Consider the following 20,963-nt stretch of genomic DNA (forward strand, 5'->3'; position numbering starts at 1 on the left):
TCACCTAATAATACTCCTACTCCATCTACACCATTAAGTCAAGTTAAACCCTCAACTCTTTCCACGGCATCAGTTACTACAACTTCTACAGCACAGATATCAGCACCAACATTATCCCATCCTACTACATTGCCATTGAAACTCCCAACTACTGCTAATAATAATAATAATAATAATAATAATAATAGGCCTAATACTAATGGATCATCAGTTCAGGTATTTTTTTTACTTTTAATTTAATTAATCATTAGGAAATTTTTTTCTTAATTGTTTCATATATCTGTTCATAGATACATCTGCTTTTTCTCTTAAATTACCCTTATTTATTACTGAAACTGTTATTTTAATCTGTCAAAAACTGTACAATTCTTCAGATTTAAAAATATGACAGTTATACGTACATAATAAGTGAAAGATATTTTGTCAGGAATATGATATTTTGAGTCTTTTGTTATATTATTCTCTTTTTTACTAGAGTCAAATGCATTTTAAAAAAGTGGTTTACTGTTTAAACAAGAATCATTTGTTTATAAATTTATTCATAAATGCTTAATTGTATAAAGCAGACACTTATGTCAGCACTATAAAAAATAAGTAGATCCTTTTCTTTACATTTATTATAAGTAATATGTAAATTTAATAAATGAATTGTTTATAATACAAGGATCTGTATTATTATAAACAATACTTCTTGAGGGAGAAAAGTATTTGTAGAGATCTTTTTATTTTTATTAACTTAAAACATATTAAAAATCGAAGACCAAAAAATAAAAAATATTAAACCCAACTAAAATTTACAGATACACTTTTTTTTTATATGATTTAGTTCATTAATTAGTACTTATTTAATTGTGGATTTTTATTCATAGATGTTATAAATTCAATTTTTATGTATTTTATACTATAATTAATGAACCATTCATACCTCTGATTTATATAGCAGCCTGAAAATATTGTAACAAAAAAATCACTGAAGTAAATCATGCAAAAATTTCAGATAGTATAATTTAATTTTGTTTTTTTTTGTTTTTGGTTGTTTGTAGGCGAAAAACGCTTGGGCGTTATCATCCCCCGATAGTTGTTATTAAAAGGGTAATATAACTCCGAAATAATAAGCTATACAAGGTGTAAATTAATCATATAATAAAAATTTACTAAAACAAGCCAAGAAGGCAAAATAAAACCCAAAACTAATATCACAGACAAAGTTGATAAAACTTTGTCTAAGATAAAATAATAAAATAAAGAAAGTATAAAAACTTACCTAACTCTGATGGGTTGTGCAAAAATCCCCACGCCGGATAGTAAAATTAAACTAAAAAATCAAATCGAAAATAAAGGTTAAAATTACTAAAAAACTCTTCTTATAGAAAATCATATATAAGTATATTAAATCCTTTGCAGTAACCCAGCACTATGCAAAAAGAGAAGCATTCGCTCCAAAACCCTGCCATCATTGCCCAAGACATCACGAATGCTGCTGGGTATATAAAACTGACGATGCAATGCCGCATAAGATACACAGTCCACGAGAATGTGGTGCACAGTCATGCGGCAGTTGCATCGTATGCACAGGGGTGTGTCACCTCCTGACATTAGATATTCGTGTGTGATCCTCGTATGCCCCAACCGTAACCAGCAGAGGACCACTTCCTCACGACGAGGGTTCCTGCAAGAGGAGCTAAACATGAGTCTTTAATTTTGTGGCTAATTTTTGAGCATTAAACTATTTTTAGCGGGAAAAAAATGAAACTTATATTGGTGATTTTCTTCTACACATATGAACTGTTATAATAAGAAAAATTTAACCTGCCCCTAATCTGCAGACAAGTTCAAACAAGAAGTGGTAATGATTCATAGGAAATTGAAATACTGGTTCCAATGATGACACAGTAGGGATTGATACGATGTATATGCAAACATTAGCATTTAGTCAAACTATTTTCATGTTATAGTCTTTTGTCAAATGCTGAAAGTTGTGATTACTTTTCATTTATAAACATTATTTATTTATTATTATTAAATCTACTCTTGTTTGATTATAAGAGTAAATGTCTGAAGCTTTGTGTGAGGACTAATATAATTTTTTTCTTATTCTCTGATTCTAAATAGAAGTACTGACTATATTTTTGAGAATTAATGTTAAAGTAAGTGCTCTTAATGGCTTCTTTTTATTTACTAGAGTACTGACTTGTCCCTGTACAAATTCTTCTTCACACAGCAATTACTAAATTTATAGATAAGAAATGTTTCGTTAAATAAAAATATATCTATAAAAATTATAATTTCTTCATGACTCTTCCTCTAGTCCTATTGAGCAAAGATGGCAGTGACAGTTTTACCACTTATAAAAAGTTTTATGTTATTCAGTTAATGGTAAAGTCTAAAAATCAGATAGTTCTGTACAATTTTAGTTTTGGCAGAACTGTAAGTGTTTTATATTCAAAGCTGTTTACCTCGATGTTTTATTTATGTATATTTTTCCAAAACCTTTCAAAATCACTATTTTTTTTAACATTCTATTTGGTTTTAAATAAATAAGTATAAAAGTTAAATGCATGCCCTTTCACCTTTTATTTTATTATTTTAGGATTTATTTATACTAAATGAAACTCTTAAAATGAAAATTTAAATACATCTGTTAACAATTCAACAATCTCCCTAACTCTGATGAACTAATTTTAACATCTACAGGGATTACCCTTGTGGTAAAATGGAACATTGAGTCTAAAAAGTTTTCCAAGTAATATAGCTAAAAACCCAAGTAAAGAGTGTGCATTTTTATTTTGTTTACTCTGTGAAGCAGAAAAAATCTTGAAATAGACTCCTGAGGTGTTACTGTTAAAAGACATTGGTATAATATATAACTATTTTAAAAATTGATCCATAGTTGCAGACATCAGAAGTTGAATATAATTAATCCTTTTTATGTGTTAATTATTTGTTAGCTTTCTTAACTGAACATATTTTTTTTTTTAATTACAGATAATTGCTGTTAATGGTACTAAGAGTAGCAATAACAAAAATGCAAATCACAATAATAGCAATGTGTTCACTCCTGATCAACTATTTACTGCTGATTTTAGCAGTGCCACAACCGATCCATTTAGTTCCTCTAATAACTCGCAATTCGGCACAGCGCCTGCACAACCATCTTTTGCTAATTTTGATAATAATCCTATATTTAATTCATCATCATTATCAACAGCAACAACAACAGGTAAGCTGTTATGAATATTTACATTGTTGCTTTTTTTCTGACTTAAATTTAACTGTGAGTTATTTTATGTTTATTTATTTATTATAATGGCCTAAGCAAGTTAATTGATGTATATAAATATGTAAATATTTGAATGGAAGTTTGTAATAAATTGTGTCTTTCAGTTTCTTGTATTAAAATATTCCAGTAATGAAGATAATTTAAAGCAGAACTGTGTTGAAACTGTTTATTTTGTAATTGAAAAAAAATTGCTTGTTGTATAAAATTAAAAAATTTTATCCATTGTTAATTCTATAGAATTATTTATTTGCTGATAGATATTTCTTTTTTAATTCAGATTATTTTAACAAAATTGTTTTTGCACTGTTTATAAAATGAATATTTTTATTTTTTTAGTTTTTTTGCTGTATAAAATTTTATTACATACAAAAATTATGGATTATCATGTAGCCATAGATCAGGTAGCCTACAATTATGTTGTGGATTTTTAAAACCATGCCATTTTTTTATTTTCTACTGTGAGAGACTTGTGAAGGTGTGAATCCAGTCGATTCAATAGTTAATCTACTGTTTCTTGGTTGCTACAATGATCTAATAGAGATCACGTATAGCAACAAAAAAAATGCAAAACCTCTATTAGGATCAATGATTCTCTAATAGAGGATTTACCCCTGTTTCAGAAACTGGAAACAAATGTCATTCTCACATTTTTCAGTATAAAAAACAAACTTTTTATCAGTTTGAACACAAGAATAATGCCTGAAAATGTTAATTCATCTAAATCATTACTGGAACATCCATATTTTTAAAGAACTTTGCTTTAGTTCAAAAAGAGGAACATTGAAATATCAACTCATTTGATAAAGAAGCATAAAATTTTATTTATTCTTTAATTTGCATAATTTTACATCATCTTAATGTGTTAACTAATTTAAGAATTTGTTTTATAGAAGTAAAAGTAGTTTTAGGAAATAAAATGTGTAATAATATTATCAAAACGTGTTCTTGTACTAGCCCAATTGTTAAGAGAATTTAGCACTGTTCAACTTCTGTTTAATCAATCTAAAAAATTAGTAAACTGAAATTCAGTACTTTGTGTACGAGTTTTTTTTTTATGTAACTGTTGATCATAAATATGAAGAATTAAATTGTTTAATAAGAAGTGAAACTATGTTTTGTACATTGTAAGGATTTGTGGTTAATTACTAATTAGAATTTAGACCACAATTGTCTAAGTACAGAGATTCTAAAACTAATGTAAAATAAAGATATTTATATAGTTATGCATTTTTTTGCTATTTATTATTACTTATAAAGTTTTGCATTTATTCTTTATTTTCAAATACAGCTGTTCTGTTAACTCTAAATGCTGTTATGTTAGCAATAAGTTTCTTCATTTTTCTTCTTTTTTTTGTATATATATATATATATATTTTTTTTTTCAAGTTGGTTATGCTTTATTAAAGGGTCTGGGGGGTCAACAGAACCATGGGGAAGTACAAGTTCTAATATCTCATTACCAGCATCTTTGAATTTCGAGATACCAATGAGAACACTTCAATATAACGTCGCTCCAACCAACAGATGGAGTGAGTCTATGAGCCTCTTTGTTGTCGTGAGTTTTTCGTTTGAACGAATTGATTTTGCTTCATAGACCTTGTCTGTCTGTGGATTTTGTTAGGAGTATTTTTTCTTTTGTATTGTTGTTTCTTTTTTCAACATTATTTTTCAGTTTTTTTTTTTTTTTTGCTAATTGCACATATGTATCTAACTTAAGCTTTTATTTAACTTTTTTTTTTAATTTAGTTACTGCTTCACATTAGCTATTTAGAATTTTTGTGTTTTTTAAATGTAGTTATATGATAATATTTGTTGTATTTTAAAATATATTCTCTGACATCACTCAAAGCAGTACAATTAACAAATTGTGTTTATATTTATTAACTGTTTATTGGATGAGTTGTTAAAAAAAATAAAACAAATTTGATGTATTACATCTATTTTGTGAGATGTATATTTGCATGTATTTTGTATTAGTATGCTCCATATTGGATCCCTTTCTGTTGATTTTTGAGAGCTGTGTTCCTGTTCTGGCAGACCCATTGTTTCATATATGATGCTTGCATATTACCTTTTTTCCACATTAACCTTTTACAGAACCATTTATTAAGTAAATTTATTAGGTTTCTTGAATTGTAAGATGATAAATATAAATTACAGTACTCTGGTTTTATTTCTTCTAAAAAGGAATTCCTTCTTCATCCACATTTCTGTTGATGGGATGTCAGTTTGTTCTTATATATTGCTATTTAGTATAATAATATTATAGTGTTGGTTGAAAGTTTTAGAGCATTTATAACTATCCAATCTAAATATAAAATATTTGTGTTATACACTATAAATTTGAAGGACAGATAAGTATATCATCATTGACTTTGTGTTGAATACAAATGTTGAGCTCAAAGTTCAATACACAAGATCTGACAATTTGTTTTCTTGAGTTCATCATTAAAAAGTATACAATGAAAAGAAGCTTGAAATGTTTTTTTGAAACAAGCTTGAATTCTTATATTGTATGCAATACAATATAAATCAGCAATCTTCATCCACTTTCATAATCCTTAATTTTCAAACAGCTGAAAAATACAGGGAAGTTTAAGATAAGTGAATAAGTAGGATTACCTAATTCAGTAATCAGTTTTTGGCCAGAGACTGTCATGATGATTACATTTTCATGGATGATCCATTTGTCATGGTAGAATTCAGGTCAGTTTTTTCTTTCATCTTTTCTTCGGCTATTAATCATATACTTAGTTACCTGTTAGACCATACCAAATCTCACACTCTGTTCACATTTACTTTTTAAAATTTTTGTTTTTGGTTGCCCAATTCTAGAGCATTCATTCATAACTTCTTGCCCATCTTTTTTCCTTTCAAAGATACTTGACTTTTGAGACCATCCACACCATATTTTTGTTTCAGTAGTTGCAAAATTTTAACATAATTTTTTTGATTTTCACTTAAAATTTGATGTTAACATGATACTCTAAATTTTGATCACTCATTTTTATGCCAGTTTACCTTTGAGATCTTTATGTCGTTTTAATAACCAATTAACAAATGGTCCTGACTGCAACTTGAGGTTAAGATATGCATTAATTAAACATCTACAAATCATGATTAATTATTATGTAATTCCAACAAACCACCACACTGCCAACCAGACTATGCACCTGTTTTAGGAATTAAATTGTAAAATTTTTTATAGTTAAAATACCATATTTACAAGTTATTGTACATTACATGCTTAAATGGAAAACTATTCATTAAATTAATGTAATGGTCATACAACTGTTTCAATCACAAGCTGGAATTTTTCTACTGGTGTCAAAATAATAATACTTCTTATATCCTGAGATATATTGTCTACAAAAAGACAGACCATCAGTTGAAAGAGGAACTGGATAGTTGTTTCCAAAATATTCATTTTAAGGTAACTTATAATGTTTCTTTAAAAAAATATATTTTAAATTAAAGATAAATAACAATTTATCTTAAGATTAGTATTCTGGAGCTTAGTTTTGCAAATGAAAATCGCTGGCAAGTATCTAGAATTTTGATTTGATGATTCTATACATTGTATTGCATATTTCTTCTACTTATTGTAAAACCTGTTTCCTAGTTGGTACATTACAAAATATATCTATAATTATGTAATTAAATAAATACTGTAAAAAAGATCGGTGAACTATTTCAATAAATAAACTTAAGTTGTAGAAAGACAACAATTGAGCATCATTCAGTACTGTACAAATTAGTACACTTAACACTATTAGCTTTTAATTTAAACTTTTATAAGATCTTTATAATTTTCAGCTCTTATGATGAGCTGTAAAAAATTACCTCTTTTATGGTCTTACTCTTTCAATGCTGTAAAAAAATTATAAAGATTATTATTTTACTGATGAGGTTACCTCTTTATCATGAATTCAGTATGATTTCATTTGGTTATTTCACTTATTGTAGAATTTTTTATTCAAAAATCTGAGCAAATTATAAAAAATGTAAACATTTTTATAGAAGCAAAATTGTAAAAAATTAATAAGCTAAATTAATAAAAAATTAATATTTTGTATTAAATTAATTAATAATTGTAAAAGATTAAGTTTTTTGAAAATGTTTTTCTGTGATGGGTTACCATTCATTCTTATTGTAGGGGAATTAAATATGTGAATCAGAAAAAAGTCACTATTGCAAAGCCTTCTAGGCTTGAAGAGTTTCAATTTTTTTCTTTGAAATATTTATTAAGCTCTGTTTAATTGTATACAATTTTCTCTTGTAAAGCTGTTTTTGTTTATAGTATAGTGAATGAAGAGATTCACTCAGTGTTTCATATTTAAATTATGTTTGCAAGATGGAATTAACTAGTAATAATTTATGTATACTCTAAACTTTGTGTTTTTGCTTTTACTGAATGTTATGAAAATTTTTCCCTTAGATTTTATTTTTCTGTTCTGAAATTTTTTTCATCCAGAATTTTTTCTTGGGTTATGCTTTGGTTGTAAGTGTATGGAACATACAAGATTGGCTGCCTGAATCAGAATTTTTCAGCTGAGGTATATGCAGTATATAAGATCCTGTGCATCATTGTTTTTAGTACTACAATTTTTTCCCCTTCTAATTATTAAAAAAAGTTGCCTTCATTTCATGCATGTTTCTACACGCAGTAGAGGTTTTTGATTTCAGATCTGCATAGTTTTGTTTCACGTTAATGTGTTACTTTTGTTTTCTGTTTTCTTCGTCATTTAGGAATTCCAGGAAATGTTAATTCACCAGATATCAAAAAAGCGCTTGTGCTCAGCTGTTTATTAAATGTAGCAGTTTCACCTAATTTTGTGAATCTCATAATATTCTATCAAAGTGAAGTAACATAATGAAAGCATTTAAGTGACCTGAAAATCATTTAATCACCTGAAAATCAAACTGTACATTGGCTTATTAAGGAAGCCTTTATTTCATGAATTATCCTTTAGGAAAAGTTCAGTAGGGATGTTGTTTGTACACACATAAGTGTGTTTCTATTTATTTTAATGTTATTTTGTAATGCTCAAATTTGTTATATGCAATTGTTGTCTATACCATATTCTTTTTTATGTTGTATGGCATTTATCACAGAAAGGTTTGAATAAAACTATTAATTATTATATTAATGTTAGCTGGACAGTAAAAATAAATAATGTGAATTTGAATCCTCTATTTGGCTAAAATACACTTTAAAAAAAGGCTTTGTTAATTCTTAAATTGTTGTCTGGCTTAAAATTATATTCAATTGTTAAGTATTTTATTACCAACAAAACATATTTTAATTTCATTTATCCAATAAAATAAAATTTCAAACAATACTGAATTTTCAAATTCAAAAACTGAAAAAATAATTTGCTATGAAGAGAATTTTATGTAAAATCTTTTCTTTACGCTTTTGATTTAGTATCACTCACCCATTCCCCCACCCTATTGAAACTTTACAGCCCTTTTAACGAATGTTCTAAAATTATTCTCTGAAAATTTCAACCATCTAGGATTTATAGAAACATAATGGCGGCTTTCAAATAAAAACATCAATCTCAGATAAATCAAATTTTTATTCATTACAAAGTAGCTAGTAAAAATTATTAAAAACAGATGCTGTGTTGTTAAACAGTTGTTTAAATTGAATAAAACAAGTTAATAATTAGTCATAACCATAATTAATTATCTAACTGTGTTTAATTATTCTAGTCTTAATTATCATGTTTTTAAAAAATTGTACCAGCCACTTTTTAATGAATAAAACTGTGGTTTATCTGAGATTGATGGTTTTATTTGAAAGCTGCCACTTTTTTTCTGTAATTCCCAGAAGGTTGAAATTTTTGCAGAACATTTCTAGAACCTTCATTAAAAGGTCATAAAGTTTCAATAGAATTAATGGGGGGATGGGCAAGTGATACTAAATCAAAAGCATACCTCTTCATAGGACACAAGTATATATTATATATATAATAAAAGGGTTGAAACTTGCAAAGAGATTTTCGAAAGCATAATCAAAAATGACCTTTTAACCTCAGCTTACATGTTAACAAGTAAGTTGTAATTAGTATGAAATAATTTGACGCTTTAAAATATTAAAATATGTTGTTTTCATAACATTACTAAAGTGAAAATATTCTAATATTAGATATTAATTAATGGGAGATTTTAATAATAGTTAGAGATTGGAATGCAAACATCAGAAAAGGCAAGAAAGAAAATATTGTGAGTGAATACGGGCTGGGCAAAAGAAGTGAAAGAAGGGACTGTGAAAGAAGTTTTACTCAAAGTATAATTTAATAATTGCCAACACCCAGTTTAAAAATCATAATAGAAGAATATACACATGGAAAAACCTGCACGATACTGCAAGGTATCAGATAGATTATATCATGTTTAAGCAAAGATTTAGAAATCAAATTGTCTACTGCAAAGCATTTCCATGGGCAGACATTGATAGCAACCATAATTTAGTGATAATGAAATGTAGATTGGGGGTTTAAAAACCTGAAGAGAAGGTGTCAGATAAATCTGTAGAATTTAGAAAAGCTTGAGGAAGAGGAGGTAAAAAAGATTTTTGAGGAGGACATCACAAGAGGCCTGAGTAAAAACGAAAAGGTAGAAAATATAGAAGAAGAATGGGAGAATGTTAAAAAGGAGATTTTTAAATCGGTAGAAGCTAACTTAGGCTGAACAAAGAGAACTGGTAGAAAACCTTGGATATCAGAGAATATATTGCAACTAATGGATGAGCGTAGAAAATATAAGAATACTAGTGATGACGAAAGTAAAAGAACCTATCGACAATTAAGATATAATATAAACAAGAAGTGCAAATTACCAAAAGAAAAGTGGATTAAAGAAAAGTGTTCAAAAGTGAAAAGAGAAATGATCATTGGTAAAATAGACAGAGGATACAGGAAAGTTAGGGAAAATTTTGTGGTACATAAATTAAAATATAGTGTTAAATAAAGATGGTTCACCAATTTATAATACGAATGAAAAGGTTAATAGGTGGGTGGAATATATTGAAGAGTTATATAGAAGAAATGAATTAGAAACTGATGTTATAGAGGAAGAAGAGGAAGTCGAAGAGGATGAAAAGAGAGATAATGAGATCTGAATTTAATAGAACATTAAAGGATTTGAATGAGAGAAAGGCCTCCTGGGATAGAAGAATACCTGCAGAATTACTGTGCAGTTCAGGTGAGAAAGCAATAAATAGATTATACAAACTGTTGTGTAATATTTACAAAAAAGGTTCTGTCAAACTTAAAAAAAAAATGTTATTGTCATGATACCAAAGAAAGCAGGAGCAGATAAATGTGAAGAATACAGAACAATTAGCTTAACTACTCGTGCATCAAACATTTTAACTAGAATTCTGTTCAGAAGAATTAAGAGGAGAGGAGAGTAGAAGTGTTAGCTAGTTTGGTTTCAGGAAAAGTATAAGAACAAGGAAGCAATTTTAGTGCTCAAATTAATAAGAAAAGAAAAACAAGCCAACATACATGGTATTTATAGACTTAAAAAAGGCATTTGATAACATAGAGTGAAACAAAATGTTCAGCATTTTAAAAAATGTAGGGTTCAAGTATAGAGATGGAAGAACAGTTGCTAACGCTTACAGAAACCAAACTGCAACAATAATTATCAAAGAACATAGGAAAGAAGTAGTAATAAAAAAGGGAGTCAGACAAGGATGTTCCCTATCCCTGTTTTTTTTTTTTTTATATTTACATAGAACTAGCCATTAATGATGTTAAAGAACAATTTAGATCCAGAGTGACAGTCCATGCTGAAAAGATAAGATACTACGATTTTCTGATGATGTAGTAATTCTAGCTAAGAATAAAAGAGATTTAAAAGAAATATTGAGCGGCATCAATAAAGTCCTACGCAAGAACTATCACATGAGAGTAAACAAAAACAAAATGAAAGTAATGAAATGTAGTAGAAATAAAGTAGATAGACACTGAATATAAAAATACGACGAGAAAAGTCTATAGAGGTAGAAGAATTTTGGTATTTGGGAAGTAGAATTTCTAAAGATGGACAAAGCTGGAGCGATATAAAATGCCAAATACCACAGGCAAAACAAGCTTTCAGTCAGAAATATAATTTGCTTACATCAGAAATTAATTTAAACATTAGAAAAGCATTTTGTAGTGTATGTTTGGAGTATAGCTTTATATGGAAGTGAAACTTGGACAATCAGAGTACGTGAGAAGAAAAGATTAGAAGCTTTTGAAATGTGGTACTATAGAAATGTTTAAAATCAGATAGGTGGATAAAGTGACAAATGAAGAGGTGTTGTGGCAAATTGATGAAGAAAGAAGCATTTGAAAAATTATAGCTATAAGACGAACAGACTTGCAGGCCACATCTTAAGACATCCTGGAATAGTAGTTGCTTTGATTTCAGAGGGACAGGTAGATGGGAAATATTGTGCAGGCAGGCAACATTTGGAATATGTAAAACACATTGTTAGTGATGTAGGATGTAAGGGTATACTGAAATGAAACGACTGGCAGTATATACGAATCTTGAAGAGCTGCATCAAATCGGTCAAAGGACTGTAGACAAAATAAAATTAATGGGATAAATTATTGTATAATTATATTATATAATTTATTGTAAATATTTTTTGAGGTACTTAAAAATATCTGTTTCATTCTATTAATGTATGTAACCTTTCTTTCTTTTTTCTTTTGTAAAAATTGTATTCTTTAGATGAAACTGTTTTGGAGATCACTTGCATTAATAGGTTTTTATCTTTTCACCAACAGAAAAAAATGGATGAGTGAAGTCTGTGCATAGAAATTTATATTTTTTGTAAAAAAAATTATTTCTTAGTTTATATGCCTGCTTTCACATTTCATTTTCTTGTTTTACCTTCCTTTAAATTTGAACAGAATTTTTAAGTGATTTTTGTTCTTACAAGTATCATTCTGTCACAGGAAAACATGCCTCATAACCACTCCTGAATTTAACTGGTGTATCATTTATATTTTTTATTTATTTACTTATTTCTAATAAAAAAGTATGTTACTCCTGCGTAAACCATAACACAAATATGTATTTAAGAAAATTATCAAATGCCATGAACAATACAATGTATGAGGAGACTTAATTCTATAAATTAAAGAACCTTATGTTATTATTTTTAGGCTTTGCAGGTGTAAGTGAAGTTAGTGAAGATCGTTATGCTGCACTTAAAGACTTAGATTGTTTGATGAAATCACAACAGCAGCAGCAGCAACAACAACAACAACAACAACAACAACAACAGCAGCAGCAGCAGCAACAGTCAAATGCACAGACTACAGGGTTGGACTGGGGTAAGATTATCGGTATCTTTTCTTTTTTTTTGCATACTTTTGGTTTTGCAGTCATTTATTTTTATTGATAAAATTATAAATTATGTTTTGGTCTATTTATTGTAGTAAGTAATAAGACGAAACAATATGTGTTAAAATTGGAAAAAAATAATTCATAAATCTATAGCCACATCTCCATCCAATTCCTGCCTCCATTTTCGTATCTTAGGCTGTTAAATTTTGAGAGTATAATAGCTTGTGACGTTAGAGGCCTGAAAAGATGCTCATATTGTTCTTCTTTCATATTATACATGCAACAATTGCACTTATTTTGTGATCAAAACCCTATGTGCTGACCCAGCATTTAACTGTTGAATTTGATGGGGAAGAGTTTCCCAGTGTGTATCAAGCTCTTCTTTAATTACTGCACGAATTTCCAGTTTTTCTATTTTCCAAAAAAACACGCTTAATTCTTCACTTTGACAGCGTTACTTGAAACTCTTATAGTTAACTAATGAAGAATGGAATCGTGCAACACCATCAAGAAGTACTAACACCATCTTTGTGTGAGGCCTGGTGCTTTTTACCCCCACACTCATATTTAAATTTTTTCCCTCTTACATTGAACAGTCTAAGGATTTTAAATTAATCTATTATTATATTCATTCAATGTGGCTTGTTTCTGTAGGTATATTTTAACATGCTAAGTCAACCTGAAGATTATTGTAGAATTTAAGTACACTACTGTCTGATGAAATGTTATCTTTCTTCATTGGTGTTGTGATATTTTTTTAATGAAAAGTAATTCACCACATCTTACATAATTATAATTTATCTCCATGTAATGCAAATTTTTTTTAGTTGAACAAACCTCAGAAAACAGCAGTATAGATCTATTTGATAACATTAAACCAGTGTTAAAATTGTTGAGCAAAATTAGAAGAGATTCTTACTTGCACAGAATTGAAAAATGACATGATTTACATAGTGCTTACAAGTTTAGTGTCCGTGTTGAATGTATTAAAATGCTTCCTTCCAACTAATTAATTTGAATGAATGTTTGAACATTTAGCTCAATAACTGTTTACCTTATGTTTCCTTCAGGTATTAATGGTGGAGTTGGAACAGGTGTATGGCCTTCGCAGAATCTCTTCAGTTCTTCAGTACAAAATGGTGATAATAAAACAATTACTTCTAATCCATTTACAGGTAATCTTATTTTTAATAAAGACCTGTTTTATAAAAGTTTTAAAGAGCATGTTTAACTGGGGGATATTCTATTTATAATTAAATTATTATATAACAATTTATATTTATGATTTAATATATTTTTTGTATTATTATAATAGAGTAAAACTTCCCAATATTGGACATGGCTTAGGAACAACAATCTTATGTTATTTAGAGGCATCCGCTCTTCATAAAAATGCAAATACAGTGTCATGATTGGTTAAGAAAAAAAAACCAATCTGAATAGAACAACAGTATTGTGCATTTATTTAATGTAAATTAACATTTAAAAAAAGATTACGTGGTAATTAAAACAACTATGTAAAAATCCAGGTTTTTTCCCTTTTTTTGAAAATAGAACTTTCCTCTGTGTTCATACTTTAATTAAAAAAATAATACTGTAATCAACCAATAAAATTACTATATTATACTGAATTGAAATAAAAAACTATATACACTGCAAAAATATTAATCAAAGAAGCAACCGTATATATGAATGTCAGTCAAAACACATGTACAAAAAATAATGTAAAAATCAAAATAAAAAGTCAAATACGGATATGTACAATTTATTTATATCTAAATGGTTTAAAATAGCTGTCTATTTTGTTTGAACTGAGTCCTGATACATATTTTTTTCAATAAGCCACTGCACTTCTGATATTAAAATAACACCTTTTGGTAATCGTTTTTGCAAAAAATATTGTTTTAATTTTCCAACCTCTTCTGTCACTTCCTTACTCATGAAAATGAGTAAGGAGTAATGATAAATCTGGATTCATAGTCGTTAGTTTTGGAATTTGTCAAGTCTGAGGCAGCAACAAGATCACGGATGTCAGTCGATATGTCCTCTGTGTTGAACGCGTTGTCAGTATTCAGGTACCTTTGCAGTTTCCAAACGGTTCAGTAAGTTCTTGTACTTGACTCTTTTCCACAGAATTTTCATTTGGTTCAGTAAGATTTTCAATGTCGGAATTGTAGTTAGTTGTGAAGGTTTAATACTGGCTTTTACAAAACAATTTCTTACTGTTATAGTAACCTTCTTTATTACCAAATGAATCCATGAAACTGCATCCAGCGCACTAATACTGTTAGAAAGCTCATCAGCATCCATTACTTTGCATTTATTGCACATAACTGATATCACACTGGATGATGAATTAATTGAAATCATAACTTCAGCGTCTAGGCATGAAGAGGTTCAATTCACAACAGAGAAAAAAATTAGTCACCCTGAATGTAAAAAAAAAGAAAAATTACAGTTTTTATTCCTGCTGTCCATATTTCAGAACTGATTGAACAGTTTTTATAGGTAAATTCATTGTCCATGTTCGATGTTTAGAAGGTTTGTTACCGAGAAGTATTTTATCCATTAATACCAGTATAAAACTGCTGAGGATTCTAAGAGTGGGCGGTATCAAGAAAAGTCCTTTATTAAGGGAAGTTTCACTGTAGTAAAACGTAAATTTAAAAAATTACTGATTTTGCGAGTTACATTTTCAGAAATGGAAATAAAAACATTTAATAATGTAACATTACATTGTTATTTTAAAACATTTAGTAACAAAAATAGCATTTATTAATTTAAATTAATGAATAATTTACCTTTATAAACTATATATCCTCATAATTTTTTAAACACTTTTGTAATGTATATTACTTCATCAAAATGGATTTCTTTTTAATAACAATTGTTAAAATTATTTGATTAAATAAATAAAAAGAACAAAAGTGCTATTTTATTTAAAAAATTATTTAAATTTTATTTAAAAAGTAATCCTGATGGTGCAATAATTTATTTTATATACAATTAATCATTAAAGTCGGTAGAAGAAGAACTGAATATTAAATTTATGCAAAATTTCTCTAATGTATTATAACAAAAATTGTGTATTATAACATGGCACTATAAAATTTGAACATCTACTACTACCTACTAAAACATACAGCTTCATATGACCAGCACTATCATTAAAAGTTATTAATTACATTGTTTTAGATATGCTGTTTTACATTTTGATACTATTGTTTTCTTTTAAAAGATAGCATTTTTCTTTTAAAGATTTTGTGTATGACTAAAATGACCAGATTTTGCTTGAAGTTGATGTATTTGATGGGAGTTCTTTTAAATCATAGACACCTTTAGTGTTTCAGGTGTAGTAAACTAAGCTTATTTTTATATACTCATACATATTGAATTTTTATTAAGTTTTGACAACTAGTATATAGCAACTAAAACAACATAAATCTATTGAAATTAACTTTTTTCATGATCACTTAATAATTATTATATCAGCTTAAATAATAATTAATATCAGCTGATCTACAGTAGTATATTTAATTTTGTTATAATGTAATGTGCAATTGTATACAGTTTTTCTAAGTTATTGAATAAAATGTTGAATGGTTTTTAAGTTTTTTTCTTCTTTACAATACTTAATAATCATATTACTGAATACAGTCTGAAGATTAAATATGAAAAAATTATTATAGCCGTTTTATTTCTTTCATTTCATTTCGTGTGAGTTTTTACCATTTTTTGTGTTGATATATATCTGAAAACAGGAATGGTTACTGAAAAAAAGGTTTTACTATAATTTTTCTGATCAGATTTTACTTGAAAATCATCTATTACACGATCCTCTTCCTTGATAAAAGATTGAATTTAAATCGAAGAAGAAATTTCAACCTTTCTGTAAAATATGTTTTTGTTACTGAACCCACCACACAGATACAGATCCATCAGTATCTGTTTCTAAATCTAGCCATACTCGATTTAAATAGGAAAGCATTTTCCAGGTTTTCTACCACATTATATAGTGGTATTATAAAATTATAGAAATTTTACAATTAATATTTGTAAGTGCAATGTATCTTGCTCAAAGAAATGCTGTATATATCGGAATTAGATTTTGTGCATATTAAATATTCTTCTATTGCGTTTAAATGAGATATTACCTGTAATAGTTTAATGATTTTTTTAAACTAGTTTATTTATTTATTGATGTCATTACTGTTGTTTTGCAGGAGAAAATCATTGGCCTGGTAACAACAATTCATTCAGTGCAAATCCGTTCCGAAATAATGTTAGAGGAATAACAGGTCTGAGTTAGAGTTTCAGTTTTTATAATATGCCACAATATTTTCATTAAATATTTATAAAATTTTATGATAATTGAATAATATGAGAAGGTATATGCAGTGGCGGCTCGCATATAGGCACTCTGAAACTGCACTCCCCCTATTTCCACTTGTCCACTTGATATTATCGATAACATTTAATATAATGAGTCCTTTTTTTCTTTAATTCTTTGTTTATACTTGTACAGTATATAATCCTTAAGCTTAATGTTAGTAGCCATCCCCCATTTTATAAAAAAGATACAAAAATCTTTGTATGGAACTGTGCGCTTCACATTTCCTGTGGCTTGGTGTTTGGCTGTTGTGCGCATGCACACATAAGAAGCTACACGCAAGGCTATGAGGGATAGAGCACTGTTGCTTTCGCAGTGCCGACCCTGGAGTGCTGGTAAAAACCGTGTCCCATATTCTTGAATGTGATAAAGTGTAGAATTCTATTATTATCCTACTTCCAGCTATTCTATTTGATTCTTTTTTTTCGGTTCTTTTATTTTACAGGAAACTTTAACCATGGCCTTGAAAAGGCCCAGAAAATTTTTTTTGGTGCAGCACCCCCACTAATTTTAGCTGCGACCCACTACTGGGTATATGTTGTGCATTCTGAGTACTGCATTTTATTGTTTATGAATGTTGGTCATAATCCTAAATAATGTCCCTGCACTGCTCAGTTTAAACATTAAAAAAAGATTGTGTACATATTCTTTACTTGGTCTTTTCTTCAAACTAGGTTCTTTATGCTTGGAAAGAGTGAACTTGTATTTTGTGGATGAGAAATTGACTAAATCATTGTTCTTAAAGTCAGTGATATATTATGTTTAGCATTCATCTTTACTTTTATTATCACAAAATCAGCATAAGATAACAAATAGTTGTTAGTAGAGTAATAGGCTTTTCAGTACTTATCTAAGCAATTCAAATGACTGGTTATAACAAAGATTTAGGTATTTCTAATTTTTCATTGTAATTAAAAATTTGATATTACATGGAAATCTGGTCTCATTGTGATCCATACATAATATACTGGGCTATGCTGTTCTTTATACAGTCCAGCAAGAATGAAATTTCCTCTGAAATACATAGATCTGAATAAAACAGAAAATAAATATCAAGTTATAGATGTGTAGATAATATACTGTATAGCATATGGTGATACAATAGAATGTAGGAGTTCATTACCCCCCCCCCACATCCCCCATGATCTTCCTGTTGCTTATCCATGACCTAAGTATAGTTTCATTCTTACCTGATAAAATTTTAGGTGTTTTAAACATTTTGTATAATTTGATCTCTGTTAACCAAAATGATTCCAAGATTTTTTTTTAATGTATATATATATATATATATATATATATTATTATTATTACAAAAGTAATAAATGACATACAAAATGAATTGTCTCTCCAAACATAAGTTTTTAATTTAATTATTATATAATCATTTGTGTTATCTTGTTACAGAACAAGATTTCATAAATGAATATAACATTTATAATAGTTAAAAATTACTTTAAAGTCTCTAAAGACTACAAACCCGTTACTCTTTGCAGTGACTCATCAGTTTATACTAAAGACATGTTCAGTACTAGTTTCATTATATAAAAATAAATATCTGAAGCCTTACATATTACTATATTATTTTAGTCTATTATTATTTTAATGTTTGTTAATTGCCTTCTGCATATTTTTCTTGCCATTTACGATGAGTTTTTGTTATGTTTATTTGTAATATTTTTGTCTATAATATTCATATTTTTTTTATCTATAATTTTCATCAGCTACCAATGTAATAAAAAGGGATCAAAAATTTTATTCTATCAGAATAATAAAGAAAAAAAGAAGTAAATCAGTTACACTACAAATAATATTGCATTTACCAGTAGTACATTCATTTTTATGTAAAACCTTAAGTAGGCTCTATTAATTATCCAGAATCATGTTTACCTCCTTTATTTCATTTAATTTAGGTCATGCTGTAATTTTATAATTTTTTTTGTACTCTTATATTTAGAAGCTTATGAATAAAATAAGGTAACATTAATCTAAATTTAAGATCTGCCTAAATTTAATAATGAAGTTTTGAGTAGAGTTATAAGCTACATAATGTTTTGTCATATTTAATTTAATTGTAATTTATTTCAATTATTATTAGTTTTACTAGAATATACTTATAATTTTTTTCTTTTTATTCATTCACATTTAATCATACCTCAATTTTTTAATATTTAGAACTGCATTAACTATGTAGCTGCTGTCGTAATGAAAATTGATGGTATTCCATCATTTCTTTTGCTTAAAACTGCCTTTCAGACTATTATTCTGCATTTAATTAAAATAATTTTAAATGCACAAACAAATTTGTTTTTTCTGGTGTGATTATTACTAAACATGAGTTAAAAATTTTATTTAATTTGATTGTGAAGTATAATCTTTAAAATTTATCTTTCAAATTCAAATTCTTTATTTCTTTCACTTTTACAAAATTAATAATTAATGGAGTAATCCTAATATTAATTATAATTGTACTCTAAGGTTATCTATGCATAGTCTAGAACCAATATTAACGTTGTTTTATAATACAATTTAATATTCATTACTTAACTTAATCATACTTAATTTAACATTGTTTTAATTATAAAACAATGTTAAATAATTGTTAATTGTATTAACAATTTAATATTTATTATTTAACTTAACTTAATCACATACTTAATTTATACGATTTATAATCGGAAGTGGGTTTTGTAAAAGATGAAAGATTAGGTGTCCACAAGGGTCTTGCCCGTTCTGTGGCACCATCCCTTTTACATTAATCTGTTTAGTTAGAGTAAGGGGACAAAAAGGAAACAGTTTTATCTTATATAGGAGAATGAGATTTGGTTCAATTCATGATTTACTCTGGCGGAAACTTATCTTTTCTGCAGTTAAGTATAGAGAAGATCAATCGTCATCAAATATTTATGTATACTAATAAAATGAATGATCTTTTGTAAAGTATTTTTACATATTTTATACACATATTCTATATTGACTGAAGTAGCCATATAGAGCTATGAATTTATTTTTATAAACAGTTGTCTAATAACTGATGACTCAAAATTACATGTAAATTCATTGTTAGATGAGAAATTTGCTTTTTTCAGTGTATTTAAGGTAATTTAATTATTCAGCTGTTTTTAACGGTGTCTAAAATACACTGTAATTTCCTTTCCAAGTTCCTTTCATTTCTAAACTAAAAGCTTCTGAAAAAATGTACATCTCAAATTTAAAGCAATAAGAAAAAAATTACAAATTTTCAAAAATTCAAATTTCAGATGCTTTTCTACAATATGAGTTATTTGATGAAATTTTCTGTAAGTGATAGAAATGAGAAATTCTATGTAATGATGAATGTTTACCAGAACTGTGATAAATTTGTTTTAAAGTATTTTCTATTGAAATTTTTTACTTATTGAGTTTTTAAATTAATTTTTCTCTGTAACATTTATTTATATAATAAGCAACTTTTGTATTTATTAATACCTTTCTTCCTATTTTCTAGATGGAGTTTGGTGTGGTGTGCCTAATGGTCAATTAACAAATGGTTTTCCAACAAGTCAGTCATTAAACTTTCCTCCTGCCAAGACATCTTGGAATAACGACCCTATTAGCAATCCTTTTACTGTAAGTTTTTCCTTTTAATTAAGAGCTGTTAAAGACTAATATTTCTTCATACAGGCATAGAGATTTTTTTTCATGATCTTAGTTGAACAAACCCCTCAACACTACTTTAATCTACTTATTTGTACTTTTATTTCTTCAGTTCAGTGTTTACTGGTAAAAGTTTCGCATAAACATAAATAAGAACTTTTCTCACACAATATTTTATAAATGTAAAGCACTTGTGGTTTCTTTTTATATTGTAAAATATTACTTCAGCTTAAAACAACTAAATTTTTCCATATTAATACACTTATTAATCAGTATTCAAATGAAAGTGCAACTGCTTTT

General features: G+C 27.7%; 1 protein-coding gene across 1 annotated transcript in view; it reads left to right on the forward strand.

Moving 5' to 3' along the window:
• Positions 1-20,963, forward strand: part of drongo (Arf GTPase activating protein drongo) — a 125,764-nt gene that overhangs the window by 82,135 nt on the left and 22,666 nt on the right. The window contains exons 6-12 of the mRNA XM_075358464.1: positions 97-153; positions 2,986-3,220; positions 4,687-4,809; positions 12,457-12,627; positions 13,711-13,815; positions 16,864-16,938; positions 20,515-20,636. Coding sequence (XP_075214579.1) covers positions 97-153; positions 2,986-3,220; positions 4,687-4,809; positions 12,457-12,627; positions 13,711-13,815; positions 16,864-16,938; positions 20,515-20,636 — 888 coding nt within the window. The remainder of the gene's footprint in view (positions 1-96; positions 154-2,985; positions 3,221-4,686; positions 4,810-12,456; positions 12,628-13,710; positions 13,816-16,863; positions 16,939-20,514; positions 20,637-20,963) is intronic.

The sequence above is a fragment of the Lycorma delicatula genome, chromosome 2 (assembly GCF_047948215.1).
Source record: "Lycorma delicatula isolate Av1 chromosome 2, ASM4794821v1, whole genome shotgun sequence".
Taxonomy (NCBI): domain Eukaryota; kingdom Metazoa; phylum Arthropoda; class Insecta; order Hemiptera; family Fulgoridae; genus Lycorma; species Lycorma delicatula.